General features: G+C 42.1%; 1 protein-coding gene across 1 annotated transcript; it reads right to left on the bottom strand.

The window, feature by feature from the left end:
- Positions 1-214: 214 nt before the first annotated feature.
- On the bottom strand, positions 215-12,090 carry lpar3 (lysophosphatidic acid receptor 3; the record flags this gene model as incomplete). Its single annotated transcript, XM_080725548.1, has 3 exons — positions 11,967-12,090; positions 8,693-9,450; positions 215-546 (listed from the first exon to the last, which is right to left on the bottom strand). Exons 1-3 carry the CDS (start codon positions 11,984-11,986, stop codon positions 215-217), a joined length of 1,110 nt encoding a protein of 369 aa, XP_080581674.1. The 5' UTR covers positions 11,987-12,090.
- Between the last annotated feature and the right edge of the window lie 857 nt (positions 12,091-12,947).

Raw genomic sequence — 12,947 nt, forward strand, 5'->3', positions numbered from 1 at the left:
GTTAAGAATTGGCTTCCTCACTCCCTCTCTGCATATGAATGTGCAAATTCAGATCAATTGGTCAACCCACCGAGGAGAGGAAGGGATGAGGACGAACCGACAGAGTTTTGTTCATTTAGTAGTAGGATAGTAGGATAGGATGTCCGACCACAGTATGGACTGGAATTTCATGTTGAGTTCTGTACAAGGCCTGGACTTTTGTCAATTCCACATTTCAGCTCTTTAGCATACCCTGATCGTCACTCTTAGCCTCTTCAGACGGAGGCTGGCTGGTGCCCGTGTCCTGAGCTGAGCTGAGCGGCCTGGCGGCGTTGGCCTTGGACGACCGCTGGCGCCGGGTGCCATTGCCGATGCAGCACAGCAGGTTTTTGATGGTGGTCCACATCTCGTTGTCCTTATAGGAGTAGATGCATGGGTTCATGACGGAATTGAGCACGGCCAGGAGCAGCAGCCATCGCTTGAAGGTCAAAACGTTGCACTTCTCGCAGTTTAGGCCGTCTAGAAGCAGCACGATCAGGCCAGGAGTCCAGCAGAACACAAAGGCACCTAGGAAAGAAACAATAAATAGTTAGAAAGTGGTTTTGGGGCGTGTGTGTGGCTCATCTGATAAGAAGAGTGCCTGCATACCACAGACAGTAAATACGGCTATAGTCCTTCCCGCAGCTGGACGAGGGTTAAATCCGACCAGAGGCTCTTTGCTGCATGTCACCCCCGGACCCCCCCTTTTCTCTTCAGTCCAGTCAACAGAACACCAATGCGTCGCAACTTGCAACCATCTGCAGGAAATTGCAGCAGTCTGGACGGATCGGTGCCATTAGGAGAGATACTGGTTTCAATAGTTGCAGTTGTAAGGAGTTGCATTGGTGTGGACTGGCCTTTCTGCCTTAACTGTCTCTCACTCACTGTCTCTATCAAGAAATTAAAGCAGAAATGCTGGGAGGAGAAAAAAAACGTAGAAAGAAAACCTCTCTCTGTAATCATTGTTGTTTTTCACAACCACTATTTATACAGGAAAGATGTTCCTGTACATCATGTATGCTCTTTTAAGGAAAGACTTATAATTACTAATTTACTTAGTTACAGTAGCTAGCTACATCACGTAACTGACTCCCAAAAGCATCACCCTAAGCTTCTACTGGTGGACAATGAACAGCTCCACTGGAGCTGCCTTGCTCAACGGGGACCATGACAACAGCTGAGGAAAGAAAAGTTATGGTTACTCCTTTACTTTCCTTGTCCTGATTTTCCCAGCCATTGCAAGGATTCTTTATACCAGTGACTTTTGCGATTCCAAACATGTTTCTCGTTCCTCTAGGCCATGCAGGGGAACGGTGCCAGTGGAATGACGCAATGATGACTACATCAGCAAATATTTGATGGTTATGCTTAAAGCTATACTGTGTAAGTTGCTCAACTGGTGGTCTGTAGCAGTATAGCAAACCGCGGTCGCGTTTGCTTTTTTCGTCCGTTTTTCGCTCGCGGACCGGGCCGTCAGACCACCGCGTCCGCCTCGCCTCGCCGAGACGCTTTCAATGAGGTCTCCCGTGTCCTTCTACGAGCAGCGGTTGGGGAGTTACATGCTAGACTCCTCCAGTGTAAACACTGCAGTGTACTTCCTGAAGGCGTGTTTCCTAAACCCACCAGAGAGCCCGGCAGTGTATGTTCTGCGCTGTGATTGGCCGGCAGTGTATAACCCTCGCTGTGATTGGCCGGTAGTGTGATGACGCAATTTTTCCGCGAAAACCGGTCCCGGGCAGGGATCATAGAAAACATATAAAGAGAAGGCTTTAGAAGCTGAAAATAACGGAGTGGGGGTTCTAAAACTTTAGCGATTTAACAGCTAGGACCATTTTAAGATTTGTTTTATAAAAAAAGTTACATGATATAACTTTAAACTAACGAAGCTCCAAAATAGACTCAATGTTATTTATTAGTTTAAGCATAGCAATCTATGTCATATGGACACTTTGACATAGAGACATTTGACAACACAAGAAGACTGCATCTTAGAATCTAATGAGGTTTCTATTAGGCATATAAATCTGTTATGACTTCGACCTCATTGGAATTTATGATGACACTGCTCTATTTCTAGGACAAGTGGCTACAGGTTAGATTAAGAACACAAGGTGACTATTGTTGGGTTGTTTTGTTTTTTTGTTGTTGGAATGACAAGACTGTTAAAGTTTCTGCTCCGTGTCTCACTCTGTTTGATAAACCATGGTGTTTAGACAGATGCTAGGTCTGATTTATCTTGTTTCCTAGTTACTTTGTAGCACTAAACTGTTTTCTTTGCACTCTATTTATCTGACAATGTAGCCTGTCATTGTTGACTATAGGGTTCATGCCACTTACTCTGGTCTCGCACTTTCAAAGTGGCTCTGGTTAAGAGTGTAATATATAAATTGTGTAATATATACCAGCTCAAGGTATGGTTAGGCCAGAAACAACAGGGATTCTAAAGGGAGATTTAGATGCTTGGAGTTGGACCAACATGCCATTACTTGCTCTGTGCAACAGCTTCGGTACATCCACAAAACAGTGTTTTTCCCATGCAAAGTGACCTCTGACTGCCTCCCCATTACTCTACTCTCACAACAACTCAAGACCAAAGAGCAACATTCATAAAAAGAGAATATTAGGGCATATTGATCATCGTGATTGTCTTTATAAATAGAAAGTACAAATCAAATGTCATTTTCATTTGTATCGTTAACCACTTCATATTCTAGCCGATCTACTAGCCCACAATGAGTCACGATGTGTTCACAATTTGAGATTTCTTCATAATTTACGCCTATGATGACATGCCCAATATAGGGCCGCCAGGTTGAAAGTTGTTAATAAAAGACAATTAAAATGATCTGCATGCTCCTCTATTGTCCTTTTAAACTAAGTGTAGTGCTGTTCTAAGAACAAGCACCAGAACCCGATGCAGAGAAATAGCTTGAAACATGTGCACTGCAAATTGCAGGCGTGCACCCCCACACACACACACACACACACACACACACACACACACACACACACACACACACACACACACACACACACACACACACACACACACACACACACACACACACACACACACACACACACACACACACACACAAACACGCACATGCTAGACTGTTTGTTGTTTTTCACTATCGTGAAAACTGAAAGCAGAAACTTGCTGCAGATTTTGTGAAACCCCATCAAATGGGGTTCCACTGGCAGTTTATGACATACTCCCCCTTTTTAAAGCGCACTTTCCTTCCCTGTAATCTTGGAAAGAAAAAAAGGAAAAGACATCTGGGTTTTTGGGAGCATGTTTCTAGCACATGTGTGCTTTTAGTTAGGTGGCTGCACAAAAGGCTTTCTGTAAAACACAGTGCTTGCATTTCATCTACAAGAACTGAATTTTTGGAGACCTACAAACTAGTGTGGCAAGACGCATGTGTCTTTCATGCATTTACTGTACATGTTCTTCAGCTTTATCGCCAAATAAGGGGAACCAAACAATGTCACTGACCCATGAGGGTCATCATACAAACTATTTAAAGTCTTTTGTTAGACATTACAGTCATTTTAATCATCCGTTTAAAATATCTGCTTAAACTAAACAGTTTTACTTCCAGGATATCTGTTATCTAACATATAATTCACCAAATGTCTGAGTGAGTGTCTGAGTGAGTGTCTGAAACAGCGTTTCTCCTCAGTGGCTGGAGCAATTGATCTGAAATCGCATCACCAATAGCATATGAACACACCTGACATAACTGTGAAGCCCGTTTGTCACTTTCACAAATCGTTTAATTGATATTAATTTATTAGTGAATTAATTTTTCCCATTGACTTATAATGGGAATCGCAAAAACTCACATTCAATATTTTTTTTCTCGCAAACCATAGGGGCTACAGTTACAAAACTCTGAGAGGAGATTTATAATGATATCAAGGATTAAATAAAAAATAACTTTGTCAGTTGGCCTCATGGTGGCGCTATAACAGTCCACTTTACGTTTCGGCCTGTAACTCTTGAACCGTAGGTCGGAAAATTAAAATTCTTTTTTCCCTGGATTCCTTGGGTCAATACGCATCTCCCCATATAGGCCCCGCCCATTTGCGTCAGGATAGATTTTCCGCCATTTTGAATTTTCTCCAAAACACACTTTTTGCTCCTTTTCTAACATATAATTCACCAAATGTCTGAGTGAGTGTCTGAGTGAGTGTCTGAAACAGCGTTTCTCCTCAGTGGCTGGAGCAATTGATCTGAAATCGCATCACCAATAGCATATGAACACACCTGACATAACTGTGAAGCCCGTTTGTCACTTTCACAAATCGTTTAATTGATATTAATTTATTAGTGAATTAATTTTTCCCATTGACTTATAATGGGAATCGCAAAAACTCACATTCAATATTTTTTTTCTCGCAAACCATAGGGGCTACAGTTACAAAACTCTGAGAGGAGATTTATAATGATATCAAGGATTAAATAAAAAATAACTTTGTCAGTTGGCCTCATGGTGGCGCTATAACAGTCCACTTTACGTTTCGGCCTGTAACTCTTGAACCGTAGGTCGGAAAATTAAAATTATTTTTTCCCTGGATTCCTTGGGTCAATACGCATCTCCCCATATAGGCCCCGCCCATTTGCGTCAGGATAGATTTTCCGCCATTTTGAATTTTCTCCAAAACACACTTTTTGCTCCTTTTCCTACATATTTTCTTCAAATGTCACGAAAATGGGTACACATGATCTCTGAACCCATGCAATGAACATAGTCAAGGGATATTTTGATAGTCCATACCGTTCGTTCGTAACGGGCTTCCAAAGTTAGCGGGAGGGGCCCGTTTTGCAAACAATAGCCATAAATCACAAACAAAACGTCGAGTCAACACTGAATTTCTGCCACAGGTTGCGGGTGGCTTACTCAACGAATCCCCAGAAGCATTTCCAATTCCACCCGTAGAGGGCGTCACAAACGCGCAAAACGTAACCGTTTCGTTCCAAAACGCGTTTTTCAGGCGGACCGACCCTCTCAAAAAGAAACACAGACTACTCTGCGGATGGTCTCACGGTCCAAACCGCTGCACACACACACACACACACACACACACACACACACACACACACACACACATAGCCATTAAACGAAACGGGTATTTCTTACATTGATGCTCCTACATATTATCATGCAAGTACCAGTTAAAGTTACTTTCCATCCCTCATATACCGTGTGCACAGTGCACATCCCATAACCCACACACTGCACATCATTTCGGAGCTCATATCTTTGAACGGGTAAGGACTAGTTATAGTATAATAAAGGACATACACAGTAACAATATCACCTGCCACTGCCCAAATATGTCTTCCGCTTTCCGTGCCCAAAATATCTATATCATTCCTTTACACAATATGTGATGGCCAAGATTCAAAGGTGTCTGAACTGGTCTGTCCAGTTATGGTCTCTCTATGAACAGATGTCAGCTTAAACCTGACTTAATCACTTTCCTATTTTAATTTAAGGATATCAAGAACAATCGTGTTCCCAAATTCTTCCTTATTACAACTCAAATTAGTTTTCAGGTTATCCGTTCATTCTGCTTGACAACAATGTGGTGGCATCCATATACAGTGTATACGTTGACTGTATTTTCTATTTACTCAGTGGCATTAATTACTCTGATTCAGTAACAAAGCAAATAAGGTTTGGGAACTTTGGTCCATTATATCTCCCCTTTAATAATACCAATTGGTATTGTGTTTTGTATCATTTCTATCGTTGATTAGTCACCTTTACAACAAGGTACAGCTCGTAAGCATCGGGCATTCGTGGAATGAGCAGCACAGCTGAATGTGTGGGTAGCGCCCCCAAAAGAATTTGCCAAAATGGCCTGCAATACACTCCTTTTTTTTCTCCATTAACTTCCTCACCAACAAGTTTGATGTTGCCATTCACCGGGTGTTGCATTTACATTTTACTGGAAGTGATGTTAATTTGTGATGATAGTTGATGACTTATGTTCTTCTTTCTTTTTTTATTGTTATATGTGTGACGGAGAGAGTCGCAGCCCCAGCCTTGAAGCCATAGCTCAAAAGTCTAGTATCTCCACCAGAGTGATGGTTAAGATATTGGACTTTCACGCGGGAAACCCGGGTTCGAAGCCGGGTGGGGAGGTTCGGATCACCTCCGTTACATTGGTGCCGTTACTCGGATTCGGGCTTCCCCGTAGGAGGAGGTCAAAGGGGGGTGAGTGTGACGGAGAGAGTTGCAGCCCCAGCCTTGAAGCCTCAAAAGTCTAGTATCTCCCCGAGACCAAAGAGATGTATGTCTCTTTGGTCTAGTAGTTAAGATATTGGACTTTCGTGTGGGAGACCTGGGTACGAACCCGGGTGGGGAAATTCGGATCACCTCCGTTACATATGTATATTTATTGTGCTGTCTGAACCATCAGTGACAGTAATACACCTTTGTTGCTTGGTGCATTGAATGATTGCACTCTCCCACAATAATAAGTAAATGAAAAAACAACATATATTGGCCATTTTTACATGTGTCAGGGAAGCCCAAAACGAGAGTGAATGCCAGCAGAACAGTATTGCAGGCCATTTTGGCTTATCTTTTGGGGGTGCTACCCACACATTTAGCTGTGCTGCTCATTCCACAAAGCTCCACGAACAAGCTGTACTTCATTGTAAAGGTGACTAATCAACGGTATAAAACACAGTACCAATTGGTATTATTAAAGGCGAGATATAATGGACTGAAGTTATGTTTCTGAACTTTTTGTGGGTAGTTTAGTCACAGCGTCCATGGATCAATGAAGGACAACTCCAGCTGGCACCAGGAAAAAACTATGAAACACTATACACCCATTGGATGAACCTTTGTCACGACAATAGCGCCACAACAATCTCTGCAAGACATTTGAGGAGGACGACACTGGCGCAATAACAGCTTAACATTTCAAGGGACAATGGGGCATCTGAAAGCAATTGCAGCCCGCAAGTATAGGTTCTCCTTGGGGGGTGGGGTGGGGGTTCTCTAGTGGAGGCCGCAGCCTGTGCAGGCTCCATGCGGTGCGGCCGGTATGCCTCGCCGGCCAGGGCAGTGTGTCCTTGCAGGAAGAGATAATTACACAGCAGGCTGAGAGACGCACAGAGACAGACAGCTCCTACGCTCCATATCTATCCAGCCCGGCAAGCACTGAGACAATGAACAAGAACAGTCCACCCTATGTGACAGAGGGACTACACTACGCAAAAGCAATACACATCTCACGGGGTCTCACGGCGCTCTTCTTGTGATCTTTGCTATCTGGACTGGAGGATCGTAAAAGAGTGGTCGAGTGGGGGAAGGCATGGTGATCAAATTCCTCTGACTTGTAGAGCTATGTGAAACCTGAGGGTTTCACATACTGTAGCTGTGTCCCATATAAACATCTTTGTATTTTACATACCTACCCAAAATGACAGAGCCCATGGTATACTTATATTGTATACATTTGTACTGCATAAGGTGTCACATCTATTCTCTGAACGTGTGACTATCAGTAAAATATAATCGTATCGCAGAGATTTAAATGTATCGCCAAATTGTCCTCCGTCATACACTGAGAATTAACTTTTGTTGAGTTGCAAATTCAGCACCACTTAAACTCTCTATATTTGATCAAACTGGCCTGTAAAGTATAGAGCACATTTGGTACACTCTTATTTCACTATACAAATCGATTCACCAAAAATAGCTACAAGCTCACAAGCGTTGTGAGCTTGTATATGAGCTATGAGCTGATGGTAGTTCAAGTGGTTAACAAAAGTGTCATTTTAAGTTTTAAGCATAAGTTGATTATCATTGATAAGATCGTTAATCAAAAAAAATGTTTTGCCACAATAATCATGACATGTAATTTTCATATTGTCCCATTCCTAGTGTGAAGCCATGAATAATTAAAAAACATTACAGTAAATTGTAATGGCACGATAGCACAATGCAACATGTGCCTCTGAGTTCTCTACACCCTTGTAGTCTGCAATCCTAAGCTTACAGAGAATGTCTCTTCAGTCTCTCCTCTCCGTAAATCATACTTGAGATATAAGAATGGCTTGAATACGGCACTGTGCTTTGCATATTATCCTCCCTATGAGTAAACCACAAGAACTCAGTAAGCTGTTGGGACTTATATGTGATCGGCTTGCACATGGCGCTCCTCACCCTCTTATGTATGATGAAAACAGCAACCACCGCAAACTACTGCTCCTTATTGTCATTTTGGTTTTGTGCCATTTAATACGGGCACCCTAGGCTGCAATGCCAGCCTGACAGCATGTTGTGGGTTCGAATCAAAAAAAAGTATATAGCAGAGAGATATATAGCAGAGAGACAGGAAAAACCGGGGGACACTGCTATTATACCAATGATAATGTCTGTGCATGGGGCGCCCGCTGACCTACTGGTCCGGACGCATACCACTTAGGCATTGCCACATAGGCATGGATGCCTGGTGGCGGCGCCGGTTCGATTCTCGATCCGGACGACCTTTGCTGCATGTCACTCCCTGTCTCTCACCCCATTTCCTGTCAGTCTAGTGTCCTATCAATAAAGGCATGAAAGCCCAAAAACGAATCTTAAAAAAAAAGAGAATGTCTGTGCATAACATCAAATAGCTAAAACAGTGTATAAAGGACACCTACCAAGAACCACCATGACTGTTTTAATGAGCTTGATGGGGGTCCTTTTGCGGTTCATGGAGCCACTGGTGTGTGGCGTCAGTATGGACGTCTTCCTCTTCACGTAGGTGTAGATCCTCATGTAGATGCACACCATCACCAGGAACAGCATCAGGTTGGACAAGGACCAGAAGATCAGGTAGCTCCTGCTGAAGATGGGAGCCAGCATGGAGCAGTCGTCCAGGTTGCAGATGCAGTTCCAGCCCAGGCTGGGCACCGTGCCCATGAAGATGGAGATGGCCCACACCGCAACGATCAGCAGGGTCACCCGCCTCTTGGTCAGGTTGCTGTGGACCTTCCAGTTCATGACAGAGATGTAGCGCTCAAGGGCGATTACCAGCAGGTTGGCCAACGAGGCCGAGAGGCTGGTGTCCAGAAGGCCCTGGCGGAAGAAGTATCCGTTCACCGTCAGCTCCCGCGACACGCCTCCGGTGTTGAACATGAGGTACACGTACGCAATCCCGGCGAGAAAGTCTGAGGCGGCGAGGTTGGCGAGGAGATAGTAGAACGGGTAGTGAAACCTCTTGTTGGTGACGACAGCAGCTATGACCATGGCGTTGGACAACAGGATGAAGCAGCAGGCCAGAGAGCCCACCACTTGGACCAGGGTGAGCTGAGCGGAGACCCACTCGTCTTTACGCGGCCCCACGCTGTTGTTGTAGAAGAAGCCCATGAGCTCATCAAAGTGACACTCGTTCCTCTTGGCCATCTTGATGAGAAGTCTGTGGTGAGGACAAAACAGAAATTATTTGTTTGAAGTTATGGTTACGGACCAGTGCTAAGATTAGTCAGCACTCAGCATTTAGACTTTTACTGTATTATATTGAGGAGATCTGGGGGCCACAAAACCAGAAGCCAGTGGTCATTGTGTGCTCAGCTGAGAGCTGGTATCCTACAGTACCTCTTGATATTGAGGTGGGTCGGTTCTCAGCTGTGCCAGAAGAGAATAGGAGATGCAATGTATGTGATCTGAATGTTGAAAATGAATTCCATTTTATGTTTTATTCTACTCTATAGATAGATAGATAGATAGATAGATAGATAGATAGATAGATTCAAATGGGGCTTTTAAGCCGTGACATCATTTTGTAGTCAGACCTCCAAGCAGATTTATTGTCAATATCTGTCCCTCGCTATTTCAACAGATCCGAGACAAAAATAACGACTAAAGTATAATTCTACCACTTTCCTTTCAACAACAAAGAAACAAAAGAAAAAATTGTAAATAGTAAAAATAGTAAAAAGATTCGCTTTTTTTGGGGCCAAAAGTTCTCCTCTGCCTACAAAATGATGTCAGACTTAACAGCCCCATAGAGCATCGCAGCGGAAGTTGATTCCTGGGGTCACTACGTCATTCCCCATTCATTTTCGCCATAGACTTTTACAAAAATATTTATAACAATTATGTTAAGCCTCGAACCAAGCCATCCAGGATGGAGGTGAATCATGACCATATAACCTTTTTTTCTATGAAAAGAACATTTTGAAAATCGCTAAACAAAGGGTAGTTATTAAATGTAGTATATCAAATAATGTAATATTAAAATATGTTTTCACATAGGATCAAAGGTTATATGGTCATGATTCACCTCCATCCTGGATGGCTTGGTTCGAGGCTTAACATAATTGTTATAAATATTTTTGTAAAAGTCTATGGCGAAAATGAATGGGGAATGACGTAGTGACCCCAGGAATCCACTTCCGCTGCGATGCTCTATAGTAGCTTGATTGTTAAAGTTGGTTATTTGTTTGATCATTGTTTGTGTGAATTGTTATGTTGGCGAACTGTTTATGTCAAATGAAATGAAAAAGTGTCCTGTAAGCCCATATGGGCCCATATGAATAAAGAAAAATCAATCCATCAATCCATCAATCCATCAATCCATCTATCTATCTATCTATCTATCTATCTATCTATCTATCTCTATCTATCTATCTATCTATCATGTTGGTTTGGAATAGCATTGCAATTTTGTTAAAATCTTTTTTCTGTCAATGGCATTATTTTATTCATAATTAATAGATAACATAGTAGCCTACTAAATGCGACAGCTGCAGTCCCACGTGAGGATTTCTATCCATTATTACACCATAATGAGATGTGTGTGATGAAAATCCAAGATCAAAACATTTATTTTAATAAACTGCATCTTAAGATGCCAATTTTCCAAGGCCAAATAACTTCTGGACTGGGGGAAGATTAAATGACTCGGCTTAAAAGGGCAGTTCATCACATGTCAAGGAAATCCTTTACTGGAAGCAGCTGCTTAGAGGTTAAAAGTTAAAACACAAAAGCTTCTCGTTAGTACATGAGGTCAGCGAGATAGTGATGCAAGTTTGACTCAAATGAAACAAGTGCAAAAAGAAGAGTGATTTAATCAGAAGGGGGAAAGGCAGATGCAGTGATGCACGAATGACTTAAAGACTGATAGATGTCGTAAGACTACAATCAATTGATTATAGTCTTATTCTGTGACCAGTAGATCAGAGTCTATAAATCATTCATGATATACTTATTACTACTAACCAGAGTACATTTTTAATGTATGGGATACAAAGTTATTTAGTTAAAGCCCAGTTGTTGAAATGGGGTCTGGGGAACCTGCAGGGGTCCTTGAGTTGGTTACAGGGGGTCCCCAGCCAAATTCAATAGGCCTATATATATATTTCTCACAAAATGTATAAATAATTAGACTACTATTCAGATCATATAGGTTTTACTCTTCCCACAACCGCTATAGACAGCAGAATAATTCCATACTAAATCAAATAACACAAATCTTCTCTGGCATAAAATATTTTCAAATGCTTTCTAACTATAAGGGCGTCCTTGACATGAAACAGTTTGAGATCACTAAATTAGACTACTTTTCGCTTTGTCATGATGAAAAATCTTTGTTACTGGTATATCAGGCTATTATCTGTGGCTTGTTTCACCAGTTCAGAGTAGAGAATATCCCGATTAGATACTGTACGTAGGTCTACTAGGTAGGCTACTGGCCTACATTATGATAGGCCCGCCTAACACATGTGACACAACAATATTAAGTCTAAACAAAATAAACTTAGGCTACTTTCTTTATGTATCCACAATATTTAGCCTACACACGCGCAAAAAGAAAAACCCAACTCAAATTACAATCGCACTTGTTAGAATATGAGTTGTGCTGTTAATAATAGCGCTATACTCTCTTGAAACAAATAAATGCCACCTTACATTATACCAGGTGAATCTTACCTGCTTTCGTTGTGATTCATTCCGGCCGAGTCTTATTCAGTGTTGTTGCATTCTTCTGTCGGAGCCATGCACTTTCTCAAGGGAACAAACAGCAGTGAGTGAGTGAGTGTGAACTGTGAAGGAGCGACGGCGGGGAAGGAAAAAAACAACAAACTTTAGGGTTTGCTCAAGTGACGTCGAGGGCGTGTGCCACGGAATCTCATAGCCTATCTGAACACACTTTGCTGCTGCAGTGAATTCCTCACCGTCTCTATCTGCGTGCGTGGTTCACCGCACGCAGAGGCCCCTGGCTATTTCTTGTTGTAGTTCTACTTCCACTCTGTCATCCATAGACTATACCTACACTACAATATAGCTCAAATTATCTATCTAAAACTAAAATACTTTTTCTACACTCTCAGGCAGTATGATGAGCACACTATCTAGCCCATTATTCTAGCTTTTTAAAGAACAGAAAATAGACGTGGAATGTCATCCAATCAAGATGAGAGTAGGAATAGCCTATAGGCTACATTCGATTCTATCAGCTTCAATTTGATATAGTTTCTCTTAATTCCTCTTCCAATTTCACATTAATCCTCTAACAGTTCTCTCTTCTGATTAGATGGAATTGGTATACTGACCTGAAATGTATTTTGTTTAGTTAGCTGAGTAAAGAGCTGGAGACTCCAGAGTCCACAATATGCTACAGAACATACACTCTATAGCAGGGGTCAATTAGGCTACTGAACATACACTCTATAGCAGGGGTCTTCAACGTTTTTCAGGCCAATAAGGACCCCTCTGAGAGATGAGGGGGCTACAACTGTGTTGCAGGTTAAACCTTTTCATAGGTCGCTTCATAGATGTGTTTGACAGCAATATCAGTGTTGTGTAAATTCCTGTTTTACACATTAATATGTTCGATTCGTGTTCATGTGTATTTTCACATATTTAACCACTTGAATCTTTAATGCCTAGTAAAATTGTCCTCTGTACTTG

This window comes from Nannobrachium achirus, assembly GCF_963921795.1.
Source record: "Nannobrachium achirus genome assembly, chromosome: 1".
Lineage (NCBI taxonomy): Eukaryota > Metazoa > Chordata > Actinopteri > Myctophiformes > Myctophidae > Nannobrachium > Nannobrachium achirus.